The following is a 21,937-nucleotide window of genomic DNA, read 5'->3' as shown; positions in this document are numbered from 1 at the left end:
ATGACACAGTTTTTTTATGATTTGAAAACATATGCATATAAAGGTAAAAAAAATAATAATAATAATAATAATAATAATAATAATAATAATAAAAAATAAAAAAACTCGATTTTGATTTTGAAAAATGTTATAAATGTATTGAAACATGAAAAAATTAAACCAAAAATATTTTTCAATTCAAATGACACTTTAAACAAAACGAAAATATAATAAAAATAACAAAGTGGTTAAAAACAAATCATACCAAATCCAAACATTTTACCCTCTCCAGCTTCTTTCACCTTTTGCAGAGACTTAAAATCACTCTACGACACCAGTTGGTAAATTATAGTAGGCTACAAATTAAATCATAAATGCAGATGTAAACAAAACAATAAATATAAAAAACAAAAAAATCCAGGGGGCAAATATTGCCCCTTAATGGAAAAGTTCATCTCTGACACTATCGTTTAATATGTGAACACCCACATAAACATTTCATATTAATAAACAAGAAACAACAAGGATGAATGTAAAGATATAAGCCAGACTGCACACCACCAAGCTGCATTTTCCTTTTCTTACACAGCCATGGTTGGGTCATACTCAGGGACAGATGAAATCTGATGAGTTTTTATTTTATTTATTTTTTATTTTTTGCATTTTGTGCGCTGATTTTGAGGGAAAATTCCATCTGCATTGGAAAAAAATATGTTGTGGTGAAGTAATTATAGCAGAAAATATTAAGTACTTTCTACATTAAATAAGTTAATATAAGCGTGAAATTGAATATATTAAGTAAATATGTGTATATTTTTAATTCAAACATGTAAAAATTAATGCTTTAGCTTATAAGAAAATATTTTTTATTTTTATTATTTCTTATTTTTATAATGCGTCACCATGTAGCAATCCTAAAGTAGAAAAACCTAGTCATATTTATTTGCTAATCTGAGTAAATTTCAGTGGTAAATAAAATAAGTAAATTCTGCAACATGCACCTGGCTTGAATAATTTACGAGGTTGCTTGGTTTCCATGTTTGCAAGTTTATTTACAACTTTTTATTATATTGTTGATTATGTTTTGTAGTCTGAAGTTCATTTTCTACTCAAAATTTTCCATTCATGATAATAATAATAATAATAATAATAATAAAAGATCTGTTAAATGTTACCATCATGGTGTTTTGAGTGTTGAGGTCTGCATGCGCAGCTCCATATTGTGTCTACTGCTAATAATGCAAGGTGATGTTGATCATATGTCATGTGGAACATTATTTAACATGTTAAATGAAAGTTCAAAATGTGGAATGTTCTAGTAAAATGTTCATTTGAATATCATGTACATCAGATTTGTAAGTGAAAGTTACTGAAATGCAACCAAATGTAAAAGTTACATTTACTCTCTCACTTCAATCAATATTATGTGATAAAATAAAGTAGATTTTACTTAATTTTATAAAATGTACATTTACTTAGAAAAACTGTGTGCAAAAACTTGCTAAATAAAAATTAAGTAAATCGTACTCTTTTTTTTTTTTTTTTTTTTTTTTTTTCAGTGTGGCCTGCTCATAGTTGTGTTTTCATTACTGTTTTCCACTTTCGTTTCATTGATGTTACAAAACTCAAAGTCAGCTGACTTGATGTGTTTGTGTGTTGTGTGTGCGCGCGCAGTGCTCTCAACATTTATTATATGACCAATATGCATGTGTTTATGTTGAGGCAGGGCCATAAAGAGCATATAATACATTGAAGGGTACACATTTCCCCCAAAATTCATAATAATGATAGACCAGTGTGAGATTTTCTTGAATTAATACAACTGGTCCCTCCCAGTCCTGAACCTGGTCTTAGCTGGTTGCTCTGTTGGCTGATTATAGAGCGGTTTGGGGCATTTTTAGCTGTTCAGGTCGGGAGACTAGCTTAAACCGGCTAAGACCAGCCAACCATCTTTGGCTGGTTAAAGCGGCTTTTTTTTTTTTTTTTTTGTGTGTGTGTGTGTGTGTGTGTGTGTGTGTGTGTTAATGTGTCTGTATATGTAAGCGAGATTGTGTATTGCTTTGTTTGTGCATGTTTCATGTGTCTGTTTACTCCATCACAATGACGTAGCCGCCTGTGTGTGTGTGTGTGTGTGTGTGTGTGTGTGTGTGTGTGTGTGTGTGTGTGTGTGTGTGTGTGTGTGTGTGTGTGTGTGTGATCCAGACCCAGCTAACAGATGTCAGAGATGTCAGATGTGTTGCTCGTGTTCGTCATGGCGCCGTTGTAGCGCGGATGAGTACGGGATTTTTCTTGTTTAACCTCTCACATTTGAAACTCTTTTAACTCCTATATGCTTCGTGTTTTACCCTCGAACCTGAGTCCATCTCGCCTGGATCGGAACCGGCCATGACGGTGGAGCAGAATGTCCTGCAGCAGCACTCTCAGAAGGTAACGCACACTCACTGGTCGAACATACAGACCCAGTCCGGTCCAGTTCGTCTCGGCTCGGTCGGTGTAGCGAGGAGGTTTTTGGACGCGCTGAAAGTTTCAGTGGGTCAGTGTGATTGTTGCGGCCTAGTGTTAGCATTAGCCGCGCCACACGTTCTGTGTTTTTTCTTTTTCTTTAAATTATTATTTCTGTTTATAAACGTACGAGTTTTTAGTCCACCAAAGAGTTTTAAAGGTTTAAGACAACAAACAACTACAAATAAAACGGCACGCGCTCGTAAAGATGTGAAACAGTCTCGTGTGTGCTAACAGAGCTAAAGCGGCTAAACATCCCCTGCAAAACACACTGAAATCTCACAAACAAATCACTCAATTATCACTCAGTTATTACTGAAATTGCACTAAATCTCCAGAAAAGTCTCAGTTTAAGTGTTAAGAAGTGTCATAATTACTCATGTTGAGTTTTGCGTGGTTTCGTGGGTTTGTTTATGTTTTGACACACACGAACAGCTGCTTTATTATTGTTATATGTGCATGTTGTTGTGCCCTTTTGTTCGTAAACATCAGATTTTTCTTGTTGGTTTTTGCCTCATAATTTGTGTTTTTGAGGGCTTAAATTGCATTTGTTTGTAAACGTTAATCATTTATTTACTGTGTCATTTATTAGTGTTTTTGTGGGTTTATTTAGCCAATTTTTGTAAACATTAGGCTTTGTCTTGTGGGTTTGTGTTTTTGATGGTTTAAATTTCGTTTAATTTGTAAGTATTAGGCTTTTTTGGTAGTATGAGTCATGCTTGTGTTTTGGTGATGTCATTTCATGTGTTTGTAAACATTACACTTTCCTTTGTGTCCTTAGTGTTTTGCAGGTTTGTTTCATATGTTTGTAAACAATAGGCTTTTCTTTTTTGTTTGGGTCATGTAAGTGTTTTTGTGGATGGAAATTTTTTAATCTGTTTATAAACATGGTTCTTTGCAGTGGATGTTTAATGTAATACAGCTTAAGTATAGACTGAGGGGGTTATTTGGCTCAAGTTACATAGTCAGATCATCTGTTCAGTTACATGTATTGAATATGCATCAGAATAAACGGACCCCTATGCAGTAACTAAAAATTGGCTTTGTAAACAGGGTGTGTTTCAAGCCTGATCCTTCGCTGAGAGTTACAGCTGATAGCCTAGTTTGGAACTGAAAGCTATGTGTTTCATATGAACTGAAAGTGAACAGGCTGTACACTGTACGTTTGACTTTCAGCAGCCCTGAATTGGCCATGAGCTTGTGCTGCTTTATCATATTACTCTTGTGAAATGTGTGTTACATTAGCTGAGTGCATCATAATCAGAGGCTGAAAGGGTGAGTACGGCGCCTTCCACAGTGAGTGTTAGGGCATGCATGCTTCGCACATACCAAGTTTCATGTCATATCATGAACCGAAAGGAAAGAATTGCAGTCAGATGTCAGTCTCAGCGGAGCATCTTCTTACCCCTGGCAACAATTGTGTTATGTAATGATGTAACTCAGACTTAGAATTCGGTGCTGACTGCTTGAAGCATATGAGGCAAGGAGAAGAATGTTTGCACAGGACAGCATGGAACATGGGACTTCCACTTTAAGCCCATACTGAAATGGCCAGATGAGTAGAAACAGATCAGTCATTCTGGAATTCAGTCTTGGGAGGAGTTGCTGTTCCACCCTCTTCAGTCTGGAACAGTCAGTGTTTGACTCATGCCTTGCCTGATCACAGCCAGGACTGAGATAAAGGGCTTTACTCTGTGCCAAAATCGAGTGAAATTATGTTGTAATCAGACAAGATTTTTAAGGTGATTATATGATGGATTTTTTCATGAGTAAAACATACCTCCCTTACCTAAAACTTTAACCTAAACTTAACCAATAGTTTCTTAAAAGCAAATTCGACATGAAAAGCACATTTACTGAAGCAACCACGTCATATCTTGTCACTTCTATATCCATTTTGCTTCACTTTCACTCCGAGCATCCTTTGCTGGGCTCGAGGCTCGATCTCCAAGTCCAAAGTCCAGCACACTATCAGGTGAGCCACTGCGGAAGTTAATCACAATAGAATAAGTGTGTAAATGCAGGTGGGTCTGTAATGTAAACTTAAAACTGTGTAGTCTTTCAAATGATGCGTTAGAGTATACGTTTTTTTTATTTGTATTTATCCCCTAGTCTCCCAATTTGGAATGCCCAGTTCCAAGTCCTCGTGGTGGCGTGGTTACTCACCTCAATCCGGGTGGCATAGGACAAGTCTCAGTTGCCTCCACTTTTGAGACCGTCAATCCGCGCATCTTATCACGTGGCTCACTGTGCATGACACTGCGGAGACTCACAGCACGGGAGGCTCATGCTACTCTGCGATCCACGCACAACTTACCACGCACCCCATTGAGAGTGAGAACCACTGATCGCGACCACGAGGAGGTTACCCCATGTGACTCCACCCTCCCTAGCAACCGGGCCAATTTGGTTGCTTAGGAGACCTGGCTGGAGTCACTCAGCACCCCCTGGATTTGAACTCGCGACTCCAGGGGTGGTAGTCAGCGTCAATACTCGCTGAACTACACAGGCCCCCTAGAATAAAAGTGTGTTGATATTGTAGCATAGCAGGGTGTGAGTAATAGAGTGGAAAATAAGTATTTATAAAGTCCTAAATGGCCATAGTTCCAATGATATGTATTAAAGTGAATAAAACGAACAGTTGTTGTAGCGCCTTTAGTGTTCATTTCACCAGGAAACTGAAGCAAGATGTAGAAAGTGGCATGTAAACAGTTAGCAGAAATGTAGTTACAGTAACGTTCATTCTGTGAGTCTAGGTTGGCCGTTTCTGTTGCGTTTAAAATTTGCTTTCTGTTGTGTAACGTTCAATGTTTTGTTTTCACAGCACCAGCAGACGTTACTGAACCAGTTGAGGGAAGTTACTGGAACTACAGATGTTCAGCTGTTACAGCAGGCACTGCAGGTGAATCAGTTTCCTTAAGCATCCAGCTATAATCCAGCTTTAATACACAGCTCTCTGGAATACTTGATTCTTATTGGTCAGTTGCATCATCTTACAGTCAAATTTTTGTATTATGTCCGCTGTAATAAGAAGGGTCTGTCTGCATCCTGCAAGTCTACTACAAGGCACGCCCAGTACAAGTTACAAATAAGCAGCGATATGTGTTGAGTTTTTTCCATTGTCATGTGCATATGAATCAATAAAAATGTTAATTACAAATAAGCAGCGAAATCCTGAAGTCTTGGAACAGATGGATGCCACATTTACACTGTGTTTGTTGTGTTTATTTTGAGTCCCGCAGCAGCCCTACACCTTCACCAATTCATAAATCTAAATTAATCATTTTTAAAATGAAAACATTGTAAAATCATTAAACTGCAAATTAAGTTATTTTGAATACAATCATACCGTCGTATCACTAGGTAAGTACACAGTAAGGAGAAATGAAATGAAAATGAAGAGGAGAAGAAGCTTGCAGTATGCTAAGCTAATAGGCTAACAGATTAGCTTGTCAGCTAACTGGAGAAACCAGAACAGAGAAATGTTTATTTTACCATTTATATCTTTTTTTTATTGTTATTGTACAAGCAGAAATTGTACAAATACCTTCAGAAATACAGTATAAGCACTTCCACAAAATGTAACATTAAAAAAGTAAGTTCAGTTTACCATTGATATCTTTGGTTTAATAATATCATATATGACATATAATTTAAAAGTTGTTCTTTGCCATTTTTAAAGAGTTTAGGGAATATGAATCGTACAGCGATTGCATAGGACTTTAAAAGTTCTTGTAGCCAATAAAATCGCTTTATTATCCAAGAGGGCCGTTACGTGTAGTGGGCGTGTTTGAAGTGAGTGTTCCTTGTAGTCTTGCAGGACGCAGACTGATACACTTGACTATAATGGCCCTATAATGTGCTCCTTTATGTTAGTTATCTCTCTTAGCAGTTGTCAGTCTGTTTCTTCTCACATAATATAATAATTTAAACTCATGTACATTTATTTACTTATTGGGTAATTAGCCATGTATTAAGCAGGATAATGTACAGTCATTTGGTCATTATTGCAACATAAACACTTTCAAGGTGATACAAGACCCCTCCACATCCAGATCACCCTGTCTGGGTTCATTTTGCCACAATGAGTGTAAATTAGTACTTGTATTGTGACTCTTTCTTTTCTTTTCTTTTTTTTTTTATTTATTTATTTATTTTTTTCCTGTATGGTGTATTTGAAACAAATTTGGTTGTGGTACTCTTCATATTTGTGTATGGAGAAGACGTTTGCTGATTGCTCTTTGTGTTTCTGTTTGTGTCCAGGTCAGTAACGGTGACCTAGCTGAGGCGGTTGCTTATCTCACGGAGAAGAACGCTAAGGTCCCTCAGCAAGATGAAGCCACATATTACCAGACGGCTCAGATCACCAATGATAGATACATCAGCGTGGGCAGCCAGGCTGACACAAGTATGTATTTAAATCTCAGAACATTGATTGGCTGGAATGCAGAGGAAGGTTGCACTAATCTGTGATGCTGGTCAAGGAAATGCCATGACATACATGAAAACAGATTGTAGATCCAGGTGCACATGCTCTGTTAACGCCGGCCAGCAAACCAAGTCATGCTGTTTAGCAATTTTAAAGGATGTGAGGAAGATTCGATTAGATTCCCTGTTGTGCTCAGATTCCCTGATATGCTTATTAAAGGGATAGTTCACACAAAAATGAAAATTCTATCATCATTTACTCACTCTCATGCCATTCCAGATGTGTTTGTCTTTCTTCTGCTGAACACAAATGAAGATTTTTAGAAGAATATTTCAGCTGTTGGTCCTCACGATGCAAGTAAATGGGTAACAAAATGTAGAAGCTCCAAAAGCAAAAAACAAAAAGGCAGCATAAAAGTAATCAATACGATTCCAGTGGTGAAATTCATATCTTCAGAAGCGATATGATGTGTGAGTGAGAAACGGATCAATATTTAAGTTCTTATTTACTATCATTCTCCACTTTTACATTCTTCTTTTGTTTTGCCAGTTGTTTTCTTCATGCATATGGCCACCTACTGGGCAGGGAGGAGAATTTTGTAGTAAAAAAGGCCTTTAATATTGATCTGTTTCTCACCCACACCTATCATATTACTTCTGAAGACATGGATTTAACCACTGGTGTCATATGGATTACTTTTATGCTGTCTTTATGTGCTTTAGGAGCTTTATAATTTTGGTACCCATTCACTTAAGGAACTGCAGAGCTGAAATATTCTTCTAAAAATCTTCATTTGTGTTCAGCAGAAGAAAGTCATACACACCTGGGTTGGAATAAGGGTGAGTAAATGATGATAGAATTTTCATTTTTGGGTGAAAAATCAGTTTAATAAGTCACAAATAAGCAGCAGCCAGATTCCATTTTGTGGAAATAATTGTTTAGGCATATATATATATATATATTAGGCGTGTAACGGTACATTCGGTACGTACCTCAGTTTTGGAGTCACAGTTCGATACGAGTTCGGTACAACAGGAAAAAGCAACAAATCCCAAATGCTAGGTTTATTTTCATTTATTTTGAACAGACAGTAGTGCAAATTACAGTTTGTTCCACCTAGCGGCATTTAGTCCCCCCTGAGGTAGTTGGTACAGTACAGCCTCCATTAGTGTATTAAGCACTAAACAGTAAACAGAATGCACTCTTGCATAGGTCATATTTTTTTGTAGGGTTGATAAAAACAAAAGGTATTTGATCACAATCATCTACAAAACTGAAAAGCATCTCTTGTGTTAAAGTACAAAATAAATAGAATAATGAAAAATAAAACTTGTGCATTAGGAGAAGCCATTCTTGTTTTGGGTTGGTGCAAAGATGGTCTCTTCTTCTTCTGCTGCTTTTCCTGTTGTGGCCGTTAGCAAACAGTGTTACATTACCGTGCGCGCCCCCTTCTGGATTGGAGTTGATCGCCTGTGACTGACTCAGATGTAGTCTTCGTCTGCCTGCATGCACCGAACCGTGACATCAGTACCGTGATGGTTCGGGATGAATACATGTACCGTTACACCCCTTATATATATATTCTCCCTGGATTTTGGAGTGCATCACTTTTTTGGATGGAGAGGGATTATAGGGCTGATTTATTATTTTATAAATGCTATAAACATGAATATAGTGGACTAACCACTGCTGTGCCAAATTTGAGAATGAATAGGCATGGCACAAGTGACAAGTCCTGCTGAAATTCCTCTTTTGGAAAGAGATACTTAAAACATTGTGTAGCTCATAACAGTGGGAGTTCTGGCAGCACTCAGACACTCACAAAGATTCGGACTGCAAGTCCTCCCAGCTTGTTTTAAATGATGATGACACAAACTCCAAATCTAGTGCTGAGAAAATGTTGACAGAGAATGTTTTTATTTTTTCTCTAGGCATGAGCATAAAATATATTTAGGATTTTAATAAGAGATATTTAGTATTTGTCACTATGGCTGTCTGCACTAAACTTTTGGGCATCATAGTTGATGCCTATGGTCTCATCATATATGGCCCAAAAATGCCATATTGTAAGTGTGTTGTGGTAGTTCAAAAGGCAGTTGTCATTTGGCAGTTCCCCATATATGAAAATGACGGTTGTTGTTTCAGATGTAATTGATCTTACTGGAGATGATAAAGATGACCTTCAGCGAGCCATCGCTCTCAGTCTGGAGGAGTCGAGCAGGGCCTTCAGGGAGACAGGCATCACTGATGAAGAGCAGGCCATTAGCAGGTGGGGTCCACTGCTCTCTGGACTGCCTTTTAACCCTTAGACTGCTGTGTTTTATGTTATTTTGGACATCAAGATGAAAAGCTATAGATTCATTATAATAGATAACTATGTTATTGTTTATGTTATTGTCTATTATTGTAATGCACGTCATTTATTTAATTCATTACATTGACCAGGAGAGTTGTTTGGGAACTTTTTCATTATGGAATGACCAGATTGAAGTGAAGTTCATTGTCTTTCTGCTATAGAGTCCTGGAGGCCAGCATTGCAGAGAACAAGGCCAGCCTGAAGCGCACTCACACAGAAGTATGGAGCGATTCTCCCAATCCTTATGACAGGAAGAGGCAGGAGAATTGTCCCGTAGGCCTGAAGAATGTGGGCAACACTTGCTGGTTCAGTGCAGTTATACAGGTCAGTGTCAGTCACTGTGATTGCATCTCAATAAAACAATAACACAAAAAACAAATGGCAGTTTAATTGCTTTGGGCCTTTGTTAGGGGTGCACTGTAATTGGTATCGATCAATATAACAGTTTAGAGGAATGTTTTGTGTTCAATACAAGTTTAGCTTGAAACAGCATTTGCTTCATCATTTTGATTTACCACAAAAAATAATTTTAGCAATACGGCACTCACAATGGAAGTGAATGGTGCCAGTCTATAAACATTAAAATACACTCTGTTTCAAAAGTAATGCCACAAGATGTAAACATTATACATGTTAACATCATTTTAGTTTGATAAAATCACTCACTAACCTCATCTGTGTCAAGTTATTTCCAATATTAAAACGTAGTTGTCTTGACAACGTAATACTGGTAAACCCTGTAATCCTGGTATTGGATTTAACTTTACACAAATAATGTTAGTAGGCGATTCTCACATTAAAATCATGTTAACGTGTAGTGTCTTGTGGCTATACTTTTGACAAAGTGTGTATTTGAATGTATATGGACTGATTATCACTTCTATTGTAAGTTCCTACTGTAACAGTTTTTTTTTTATAGTAATCAAGATTATGCCACAAATGCTTTCAGTAGGGGTGGGTAAAAATGTAGATTTTCCGATGCATCGCGATCTTCATTTGAACAATCTCGATATCAATTCGCATATGAGACCAAATTTCACGCCATGCGACTATAAATGTACATATTTGGCAACTGGCTGGTAAATGTTTAGATTTCACTCACCAGTGAATGAATTGTTTAGTATAGTGGTGGAGTGTTAAGCAGTGAGATCTTTTCCATGTGTATCCAAAGACGAGATACACGCGACCCATTTGTCACCGAATAATGTCTTTTTAATAGCCTTTCTGTTCTTTACAGTCAGATGTTGATCATAAACAAACAAAAAAGAAACATTTAATTCTAATCAGGCATAGCACAGATGAAATAAAGCCATTCGAGTCTCTCTCATTAACAAGCGCTTATTTAAAGAAGCTGTTTACAGAAATGCAGGATTACCTTAAAGAGACAGTACCGGTTTTTAGCACGTGTTCAACAAATCCATGTAAATACTTGTAAATAGTACAAAAATATGCAATTAAACAATAAAAATGTAATATATGCAATATAATATTATATTTATTGATTAAATACATTAATTTGTTCATTTTTAAAAAGCTAAAATGTGATCAAAATGATGAAAAACTAAGAAAATATAATTAGTAAAATTAATATTTTCATATTGTATCTAGTTAGAATGTCCCCTGTATAGTTCACAGAATTAGATGGGAGAGAATCTATTTCATATGTAAGCAAAAGGGACATTATAAATGAAAAATACTCCTATGAATCGATATCGAATTGAGAGCTTGTGAATCGGAATCGAATCGAATAGGGAAATCTGTATCGATACCCAGCCCTAGCTGACTAGATAATTGCATGAATAAGTAGGTGTACAGGTGTTCCTAATAAAGTGCTCAGTGAGTGTACAGATAATGACAATTTAAAGGAATGTTCCAGGGTGAATACAAGTTAAGCTCAACTGAAAACTTGTATTCACCCTGGAACATTCCTTTAAATTATCATTATCTGTACACTCACTGAGCACTTTATTAGGAACACCTGTACACCTACTTATTCATGCAATTATCTAGTCAGCCAATTGTGTGGCAGCAGTGCAATGCATAAAATCAAGCAGATATGGGTCAGGAGCTTCAGTTAATGTTCACATCAACCATCAGAATGGGGAAAAATATGATTTCAGTGATTTCCGTGGCATGATTGTTGGTGCTAGTCGGGCTGGTTTGAGTATTTTTCTAACTGCTGATCTCCTGGGATTTTCATGCACAACACAGAGTTTACTCACAGTGGTGCCAAAAACAAAACCACATCCAACAAGACCACATTTGGCACTGTATTAGGACCATAGTGTTCTTAATAAATTGCTCAGTGAGTGTATATCAGTATAAGACACAATTTTTCAATCAATGTATCCCTAAGTTTTGTTCAGCTTTTAAAATACTGTCTCATTACTTGTTTTTATAATGCTCAAATAGGACATGTATGAATAGTCATTTTATTAGCATAATACTGAGAGAGGAAAACTTCAGGCATTACTGCAAGCTTATTGTTTGTGTCTCCTACACGATGTGAGAACATGAACCATGTAGAGACCTGAGTAATGATTGCTGAGTACTATGTCACATGCTGTTTACCACCTGTGTGTAATCTGACTCCTGAAGAAGCCCCTGCTCATGTGAGAACCGCAGGCAGGTTGGGCACACTGATCTATGTGGATATATACATTTGAAAGAGTCTCTAAATTTCTCATTGGCTAAGCATGAAAAATGGCAAATACATTTGTTAGAGGTGTTTGCAGTCTATTTGTCTAATGTATCATTCCAGTTTGGGTTGATATTCAGAGCTGTTACAAACTGTTCTCATAGTGATTTTATTTTGTTTGTTTTTGTTTTTTTTATTTCAGTCTCTTTTTAACCTGCTGGAGTTCCAGAGACTGGTGTTGCATTATTCGCCCCCTGCCCGAATGCAGGACTTGCCCCGCAATCAGAAGGTAAGATGCCCCCCCCCCCCCAAACAGCTCCACAGATATTCACCAGGACTCAACATGCCATAATAGCTTCCATTTCTCACTGAGACACACTTTCAACTGCATTGACCTTGCTTGACCTGGTTTGAAAGCCTGAATGCTATGAAATCATCTTGCTGTTGAGAGCAGTGATTTCAATCCATCTCATTGGCCTGAGACCAGGGAAGGTGAACCAGAGGAAGTGCTTTTTCAAGGGTCTCTGTATTCTGACTGTTAAACTGTCATATTGGTGCTAGTCTTCTACAAACCGTGTTTGAGCGTGAGAGAGTACTAGACAGTGTCCGGCTCAGCAGGCCAGCTGTGATCACTTTCTTTCTTTGGGTCTATCTCTGTGGGTCCTGGGCTTGTGAATGGGGTCAGCAGACATAGCTGATAATCTGATCTTAACCTCATCTGCTGTTAGAAGACCACAGAGACCTGGATTCATCTCTTTCTCTTTTATAAGTCTTTCTTTTCCTCTCTGGAGCCAGTAGAGAAGCTTTTGCTGGATTTAGGTTTTAATCTATTGTCAATGAAAGCTCCTATGAAGAAGAAAATCCAGCTGAAGTTAGCTGATCATGGACTCTGTCCCTTCACGTGTTGGCCTCCGTGTCAGATCCAGCCAATCAGTCAATCTCCATCCAATAAAGTGATGCGCAACAAGACATTTTCTCAGTTGTTTCAATTTTTTGTTACATTATACTTGGTAGCTCCACTCACAGTAAAATCTCTTTTATCCAAATTCACCCTCTACATTTGTATATTTAACATTTAAATATGTTCTTACTGGCTATGATTTTATTTCACACAGTATTTTACTATATGTGAGGATGAAAAAATCTAATTTGTTTTTGTTCTTTTTTTTTTTTTTTTTTTTTGTGGTTTGTGTATTATAATTTATTCTCCATATTTATTTCTTTAGGAGCACAGGAACCTGCCCTTCATGCAGGAGCTGAGATGCCTATTCTCGTTGTTGGTAGGTTCCAAGCGGAAATATGTGGACCCATCCAGAGCCGTGGAGATCCTAAAGGATGCCTTCAAGTCCAGTGAGTCTCAGCAGGTAAGCCTCTGAACCTCACTGATGATCCCGATAGAACAACTATTTTTGGAAATATTCTTGCCGAGGTTAAATCTGTTACACCCTCTCATCTTTATAGGGAATAATAGTTTCATGTTCTTGCTCTAAGTATGGATGCTTTCAGAAAGAATACAGACAAGGACAAAATATTTTTTTCTAAGACCAGTTGAGACCTGTTTAAAAAAAAAAAGAACACATTTGTGCATAATCTGAATTGGTATGTATTTGTGTGTACAGCAGGATGTGAGCGAGTTCACCCACAAACTCTTAGACTGGCTGGAAGATGCATTTCAGATTAAGGCTGAGGAGGACAGGTGAGACCTTAAACGTCATACCAAAAGCTAATGGCCATCCCACAGCCGTTTCACATGGCCATCCTCTGTATATCTGTGTTTCTCTCATGTCAGTTAGAATGATGTATGACCAAACCAGATATTCAGCTGGAATGACATTAATTATGATTAAAGCTTCACATTAACCTGTATGACTTCAGTTAGCACCATTAAATACCCAATGAAGGCTTTGAGTCCAACAGCCAAAGGACATTGACTCCTCTAGTTCAGAGCATTTCCATGCTGGTGTGATTCCCATGTTTGCTCTTGTTCTACACAGGGAGGGAGAGAAGCCAAAGAACCCGATGGTTGAGCTGTTTTATGGACGTTTTCTGGCTGTGGGTGTTCTGGAGGGTGAGTAGATTGAGGCGGGGTGTTATCAACTGGCTGCGAGAGTCCTTGCCTCCAGTTAAGAATAGGTGACCTTGCATTAATGTGAAATGTGGAAATGGGGTTCTCTTTCAAGCATGCGTTTCGGTGTCTCACTGTGGGATACACCTCTTCCGCGTATTCCTCATGAGCTCTATTACATTATGCCAGCCCTCATTGGCTGGCAGACGTGACGCTCGTGTCTGGGAGTGACTCCGCTCCCCAGTATAAAAGGAGCGACACAGCGTCACTTCGTTATTCATAAACCTCTTCTCGCTTCACACCAGAAGCCTGGATTACTGTTCGGAATAGTCATCGAATAGGATCCACACTGGACGCTGACTACTCATTCCAGTACGGAGTTCTTTTGTCGAATTACTGGCCACCATGCTGTGTTCGTTTTGTCCTGCAATTTACTCTCCAGCTAATTGTTAAGATTTCTTTAGCACTCCAGCTAATTGTCTGCAGCAATGTAGAGTACTTTGGCCAGTGTGGGGGATTCTTCGCGGCTTTGCTCTTGTGGGAACAAAATTTCATGCAAAGACACACACCAGGTCTGCTCTGCATGTCTTGAGCTGAAACTTGCCCAAGTGGCGATTGACAACCCGGGATCGTGTGAGCATTGTGCATGTTTCACCATGAAAAGCCTTCGTTGCAGACTAGCATGCCAAGCTAGCCTGTCGGGCCAGGATCCCCTCGAGTCAGCTAGCCCTGCTTTGGCTACCGCCCCACAGGTATCCATTCCTGTAGAGCTGCCCACCACGTTAGCTTTGACCTGGGGTGAACAGCTCAATGTATGTGCCCCTTTGTCCACTGTGCTCAATACAGATGAGGACAAGGAGGCGGCACTGGATTACAAGGATGAGGGACAGTTAGATTTTCTTTTCTCTGAGGAGGAGGAAGATTTTGAGGGTTTCCTTTTCCTTCCTACTGCACAATCGTCGCAACCCCTCGCCGCGGCAGGAACCACAGAAGAGGCGGGTGAGGCACCATCCTCTCCACTTCTCAGCATTGATCTGCAAGATGTGTGCAAACATATGGCAGAGAAACTAAATATTCCGTGGCTGACTGTGGTAGCAGAGGCTGCAAAGTCTCACTATGAGGGCAAAATATGTGAGGAGACAGTTTCTTCCAATATTTCCAGAGCTATTGGAAGAGGTTGCGGAAGGAAGGTCTTCTCAGCATGCCTCCCATGGAGCCTTTAGTAGCGGCGCATCTGCACCCGAGGCGCACGGTGGCTGCAAATCTGACGTTGCCTGAACACGCTTATAAAGCAGTCACTCTCTCTGTTAGGGCTTTGAATGCTATCTCCATGCTGACCACGTACCAAGCTGAGCTGCAAGAGGAGGTGTCTGCCATGCCAGGTCAGGCACAATGGGACGAGATCTGTGTCATCACGGACCTCTCTCTCCATCTTCAGAGATGTGCTGTCCAAGCTGCGGGCAAGGCCATGGCCACAATGGTAATTCAGTAGAGGGGGCGATGGCTGAACCTGGCTAACCTTTCTGATAGAGAGGAGGTGGCGATTTTGGATGCATGCGTTGTTTCAGAGGGGATTTTTGGTTCGTCTCTGACATGGATGCAGAAGAGGTGCGAGGAAAAGAAGAGGGATGATGAAGCTTTGCAGCTCTGTCTGCCCAGAAATACACCGACTGCACCTCCCCGCCACCTTGACAAATTTTCGCACAAGTTACGGCTTGCCCGCCTCCGAGCTTTTGCATTCCTAGGCGACAGAGACCACATGTGACTGTGGTGGGTCAGAGTGGAGTTCCAGAGCAAAAGAATGTTTGGCCCAGGAAGAACTGTCCACCTGCTACAGCTCAGATGGATCAGCCTGCTCCTCATCTCACTCAGGGAGCGAGGAGGAAGAAGGCACCCTGACGAGACTTTTCTCTGTTTGCTGGCTCCCACCCTTTAGTTCTTCAGCGCTCAGGAGAGAAATTCCCAAATGTTCTGTGTAGCAGACAGAAACCGGCTGGGGACGCAGGGCAGTGAAGAGAGCGAGAGATGGTGCAGTGGTGCACACCCACTCACTAGTCACAAGCACTTTTCATTCTCAAAACTCAAATGTTTTCACTGTCCCCACAAAAAGTGTTACAAAACAAAGTGCCCCAAAAAAATTTGAAAAATATATCAATGAAACATTATAACACTTTTCTGGGAGTCACCGCTCCCTTAGAGGTGGCGAGCCACTTAGACTCTGTCCAGACGCAAAGCGCTCACGCATGCGCAGTACAGATCCCATGTGCTCCCACAGTCCAGCCACAAGATGGCGCCAGAATGCTACATACAAACAATTGGTGAATGTGTACAAAGTCCCGCTGGGTGTTGAGAATGATACAATATGGGTACAGACAGCGGTTTGCCTCTCGCCCCCCTCAGTTCAGAGGAATAATTCACTCTCAGGTATGGGACATCAGCTCATGTTCTTCAGGAGGAAATTTCCTCTCTGCTGAACAAGAAAGCAATAAGAGTGGTTTCACCCGAAAAAAGCCAGAGTGGTTTTTACTCAAGATACTTCCTAGTTCCAAAGAAAGGTACTCGGGCTCTCTGTCCCATACTAGATCTACGTGCACTGAACAAGTATTTAAGGAAGTACAAGTTCAGAATGCTCACTCATTCAACATTCTTGAAGTGAGTGCGCCCAGGCAATTGGTTCATGTCCATCGACCTGAAGGACACGTATTTTCACATAAATATATATTCTCCCCACAGGAGATTCCTGAGGTTTGCATTCCAAGGGGTGGTGTACGAATATTTAGTTCTGCCTTTCGACTTGGGTCTCAGTCTAAGGGTCTTTGTCAAGTGGATGGAGGCGGCTCTAACTCCGCTCAGAGAAAAAAGCATCCGTCTCGCTACATACATAGACGATTGGCTGGTGACGGCGCAGTCAGAGCGCATAGTGAGAAAGCATACAGTGAGGCTTATAGAGCATATTGGGCTTAAGATTAAACACAGTCCATTACATGTCTGGGGCTGTCATTGGACTCAGTGACATTCAGAGCGCAGCTGTCAGAGGAAAGAGTGATGAGATTCACTCAGTGTTTGGCTGGATTTCGGAGAGGAAACGGCGTTTCCTTTCACACATGCCTCAGACTGTTAGGGCTAATGGCCTCGGCTCTGATGGTCATTCCACTAGGTCGATTATTCATGAGAGATTTCCAGCATTGGGTAGCCTCTCTGAGATTGGACCCATTATGTCACTCTCAGAGGAGAGTGAGGGTAACACCGGCAGCGGTGCTGGCATTGCGGCATTGGAGACACCCAGCCTTTTTGGTTCAGGGGGTGCCCATGGGTGTTCAGGCCAGGAATGTCATAATGACAGACGCGTCACTTTCCGGGTGGGGGGCAGAATAATAAACGGGAGATGGTATCGACATCTCATCAGTAACCATATAAATTATCTGGAAATGCTGGCAGTTTTCTTAACTTTGAAGCATTTTCTCCCCTTTTTGAGGGTGCATCATGTTCTCGTGAGAATGGACAACAATACAGTGGTAGCATACATAAACCGGCAAGGAGGACTCAGGTCGCCGCTCCTGCACAGGATGGCATGCAAACTAATTCTATGGGACAATGCCCAATTCTTGTCCCTGAGAGCAATGCACGTACAGGAAATTAAGAACCGATTTGCTATTGAGGGGCAATCCTCTTTACGGGGAGTGGAGATTGAACAGATAAGTAGTCAAGAATATCTGCAACCAATTTGGCAAGCCGTTGGGAATAGATACGCTGGCGCATGAATGACCTCGTATTCTTCATGCGTTTCCTCCGATAGAGTTGATACCTCCAGCTCTCTCCAGTGTGAGAGAGAAGGGATTAAGAATGTTATTAATAGCTCCGCCTTGGCCGGGGAAGTACTGGCTGGTGGAGATCATACATATGCTATACGAACAGCCGCGGCCTCTTCCGCTACGAAGAGATCTGCTGTCGCAAGCGCAGGTAGAGATTTTTCATCCTCATCCAGAGCGCCTGGCACTGTGTGGGTCTGGCCTGTGAGTGGTTAAATTTGAACGCAACTGGTTTACCCAACAGTGTTACTAGGACCATACAGAATGCTAGAGCATCGTCTACAAGATCTCTTAAATGTAAATGGGGTGTGTTCAAACGGTGGTGCGCAGATAAGCGCGATGTTCTTTTTCAGTGTTCAGTGGCAGTCATACTATCAGTTCTACAAGATTTTTTGTTTTTGGCTGCTATATCATCATGTCATGTAGGCTTTGATGGAAACACAGTAGGGCAGCATCCCTTAATGTGTCGCTTTATGTAAGGTGCACGTCACACTCTCCCAGTCTCAAAACCACTTTCTTCTTCATGGGACTTAGCTATGGTGCTTGAAGCTATAGCGGTGTCTCCATTTGAGCCACTGGACAAAGTTGATTTTAAAATACTGTTATTCAAGACGGCAATATTGTTAGCGTTAGCTGCAGCTAAACGCGTTAATGAAATTCACGCTCTCTCAGTAAATTATGCGTGCATGCAATTTATGCCAGCAGGGCTCCAGACTGTGACTAAAATGGTCACAAATGCGATCAAAATGTTTTTATTGCGGCTATAATTTAAAATCTAGTCACCACTGGCGACAGTCTGGTTGTGTGCGTTCATATGTGGTTTCGTCAGATATCATCTTGTGAGTTATTGAAGACTTCTATAGAGCGCACACTAATGTGTCTCACGCCACTTTTCACTGGTTGTTTCTAACAAGCTCGCTGCACCACATGCAACAACAAACCCAGCTCAAGAGTCGTAACCAAATTACTCTTTTGAACCGGATCTTTTTCATGAATCACCTGAAAAGAACTGAGGGTTTGAACTCAGGAGCTCAGGTTAGCAGTTTGAATAAGATTCACTTTCTCAGCAAATCAGCCATCAGTGAGCTCACAACTGGGAGTGCAGACATTTCAAAATAACAGTCCCATATGTATTTTGGGCTTCTTTATAATTAAAAGTCCCGTATCATTCATTCATATATATACCGATCACCAAACAGCGGCTTTCGCATTGGATAGTAGAAGCTATTTCTTTGGCATATTCCAGTAAGGGTTTTATGGCCCCAACTGGTTTAAGTGCACATTCCACGAGGGGAATGTCTACATCGTGGGCTCTCTTTAAGGGGGTTACGATACAGGTTTGTGAAGCGGCAAGCTGGTCTTCACTGCACACATTTGCAAGGTTTTATTAATTGGATGTTACTGCACAGACGTTAGCGCATTCTGTTCTAAGTGTGGGTTCTTGAGTCCGCCAGGCGTAATGTAATGGAGCTTCTGAGGAATACGTGGAAAGTGCGTATCCCACAGTGAGACACCTCACTTAATGCTATCAGAGAACCGGGGTTACGCAAGTAACCTATAGTTTCTAATTGATCTATCGAGACCTTGATGTCTGTGTGATTATGTGCTTATTAAATATGACAGCAATGATCATAACTGATTAGACGCTGGCTGGGTAGATACTGTTAGTAGGTGACCTTTCTACCTTTTGCTCTATTTGTGAGTCAACAGGAAATTTTAATTGACCCTATTAACTTTCTTAATACATGTTCCTTATCTTATTGTGAACTATTCAACGGTTTGCATAATCCGCACCCAAAAATTTTGTAAACTTCGAAACGTGCTAGCTTGCTTAGCTCTAAAATGAATTACATTTCCTACTGACAGCCACCTGTCATATAGTAACAACTTCTCACAGTCCTATCAATGCCTAATGGATAATAGCAAATCCCACCATTGTTTTGTTGTTGAATAGACTGTTTCGCTCGGAAATGCATCACTGTTGCAAACGGCTTTAAAACATGTCAGTGGGAAGTACTGCATGTGCAAACAAACCTGTGTGTGAGTGCGTGTAAGGCCTGAAATATATTCTACCCAAGTACATAAACACATTTCACATTTTGTTGTGTTCAGAAATGTCAAGGAATGCAGTTAAAGGAATACTTCACCCAAAAATGAAAACTCTCTCATCATTTACTCACCCTTATGCCATGCCGGATGTGTATGACTTCTAAAAATCTTTGTGTTCAGCAGAAGAAAGAACATCATACACATTTGGGATGGCATGAGGGTGAGTAAATGATGAGAGAATTTTCATTTTCGGTGAACTATTCCTTTAATAAAACACATTTGCACAATGCATTCTCAACATTGCCTCAAGGGGCGCCATATTGGGCATTAGTTTAAACTGTCATCTTCTATAGTCAGTTTTCTCTATCAGGTCAACTATTGTAATGGTGTAGCAACAATTTTGCTGAGCAAATTAGTTAAACTGTCGACTTTTCTAGCTAGCTACCTGAATAATAACACCGGTCAAGCATTCAAATCTGCATTTGTATAATTTCGTATAGTGTGTTTCTGGTCTAAGGCTGCTAGTCAAACTTGCATGCATTGTGTTTGTTAGTGTTTATTGTGCATGACACACTTTCACTATGCTGCTTCCATATGGTGCTCACTAAATAAGAGATTACAGTATAAAACAAGATTATCACTATACAGAGCACATTACTGAGAGTATTTAAAGAATACAATTATGTGAATATGTGTGTCACTGTTTTTTTCACAGGAAAGAAATTTGAGAACACTGAGATGTTTGGGCAGTACCCTCTTCAGGTGAATGGCTTCAAAGATCTACATGAGTGTTTAGAGGCGGCCATGAATGAGGGCGAGATCGAGTCATTGCATTCTGCTGAGAACTCTGCCAGATCAGGGCAGGAGGTTTGTAGTGATGTCATCTCTCTATTTCCACCCCAGTGCACCACAATATGAACCATATACATTTGAAACATGTCCCTTCTCTAAGAATCATCCTTTCTTTGCCAGCCAATCACAATCTTAAGAGGGGGAAAAAACATGTGACCTCTGACCGAGGTTTTGCATAATGGCTTTTCACTCATCAGTGCTGCCCTTGGCAGATCCCTACACAGCTGCTTCCTGCTAATTACTTCGGTTGAGTGCAAATAAAGAAGGAGATTCTCTGGTGTAGATTATTCTGAGCACCAGCCGCTCCAGTCAGGCTGGGGTTTTAATGAAAGCCCAGCACACTGTATCTCTCTCAGGGCTCAGAAAGTGAGCTGCTCAACAGAGGCAGGTCACCAGCACTCATTACAGCAGTCGGCAAAGGAGGCAAAGCTGGGATGGGTCACATTCATGGGCTTCTAATGAAGCATGTTGTGAAGAAACACTACTAATGAAGGATTTGTAGAATGAAAAAAATACCTTCAGGTGTCATTTTTAAACCGGTTGACTTGTGTGAAATGGATAAGCCAAGCATCCCTATCACTATTGCTCAAAACTTAGGGTTTAGGATTTGAACAAACCCCCAAACCCTGAGTATTAACTGTACGACTCTACGTGCACATTAGTGTTTGCCAAGTCAATGAGACATTTGGCATTATTATTATTATTATTATTATTATTTCTTTTTCAGCACTGGTTTACAGAACTCCCACCGGTTTTGACATTTGAACTGTCAAGGTTTGAGTTTAACCAAGCCTTAGGTCGACCTGAGAAGATCCACAACAAGCTGGAGTTTCCTTCCATGCTCTACATGGACAGGTTGGTGTGGTCAGCTTTTGTTTGCATTTGAAAATGTGTTCTTGGTGGATGAATTCTTACAAAAACCACAATGAAGTGCTATAGTGAGTGCATTCAGTGGATGCAAACAGAAAGCCAGTGCCAGTTTATAATGAGAATAAAAGTTAAGTAGAAGTGGCCAGGGACATTTTGTTTTTATTTCATTTGTTTGTTGTTCAAAATCAAGTTTCTTTTTTCTTTTTTGTTTTGTGTTGTGTATTTTGTATTTTGCATCAAACCATAAGAATTCAATTGATTTCAGGTACATGGACAGAAACCGAGATACCACACGGATAAAACGAGAGGAGATCAGAAGACTAAAGGAGCAACTGACCGTCCTACAGCAACGACTGGAGAGGTTTGTTAACTTTATCCTCACCTCAGA

The 21,937-nt window shown here is 40.1% G+C and overlaps 1 protein-coding gene across 3 annotated transcripts in view; it reads left to right on the top strand.

Moving 5' to 3' along the window:
• The first annotated feature begins 2,171 nt into the window (after positions 1–2,171).
• The window catches only part of LOC127434027 (ubiquitin carboxyl-terminal hydrolase 25-like), a 33,351-nt gene continuing 13,585 nt past the window's right edge, over positions 2,172–21,937 (top strand). The window contains exons 1-12 of one of the 3 annotated variants that reach the window (XM_051686451.1): positions 2,172–2,406; positions 5,306–5,383; positions 6,745–6,889; positions 9,056–9,179; positions 9,428–9,590; positions 12,107–12,193; positions 13,131–13,268; positions 13,524–13,600; positions 13,899–13,972; positions 20,543–20,694; positions 21,407–21,534; positions 21,815–21,910. In XM_051686451.1, coding sequence (XP_051542411.1) covers positions 2,365–2,406; positions 5,306–5,383; positions 6,745–6,889; positions 9,056–9,179; positions 9,428–9,590; positions 12,107–12,193; positions 13,131–13,268; positions 13,524–13,600; positions 13,899–13,972; positions 20,543–20,694; positions 21,407–21,534; positions 21,815–21,910 — 1,304 coding nt within the window. In that variant the 5' untranslated portion in view covers positions 2,172–2,364. The remainder of the gene's footprint in view (positions 2,407–5,305; positions 5,384–6,744; positions 6,890–9,055; positions 9,180–9,427; positions 9,591–12,106; positions 12,194–13,130; positions 13,269–13,523; positions 13,601–13,898; positions 13,973–20,542; positions 20,695–21,406; positions 21,535–21,814; positions 21,911–21,937) is intronic. The other 2 variants (XM_051686452.1, XM_051686453.1) reach the window with 2 other exon arrangements.

This window comes from Myxocyprinus asiaticus, chromosome 43 (assembly GCF_019703515.2).
Source record: "Myxocyprinus asiaticus isolate MX2 ecotype Aquarium Trade chromosome 43, UBuf_Myxa_2, whole genome shotgun sequence".
NCBI lineage: Eukaryota > Metazoa > Chordata > Actinopteri > Cypriniformes > Catostomidae > Myxocyprinus > Myxocyprinus asiaticus.
Note: the sequence above shows the minus strand (reverse complement) of the source record. Positions and strands in the feature narration are given on the sequence as shown.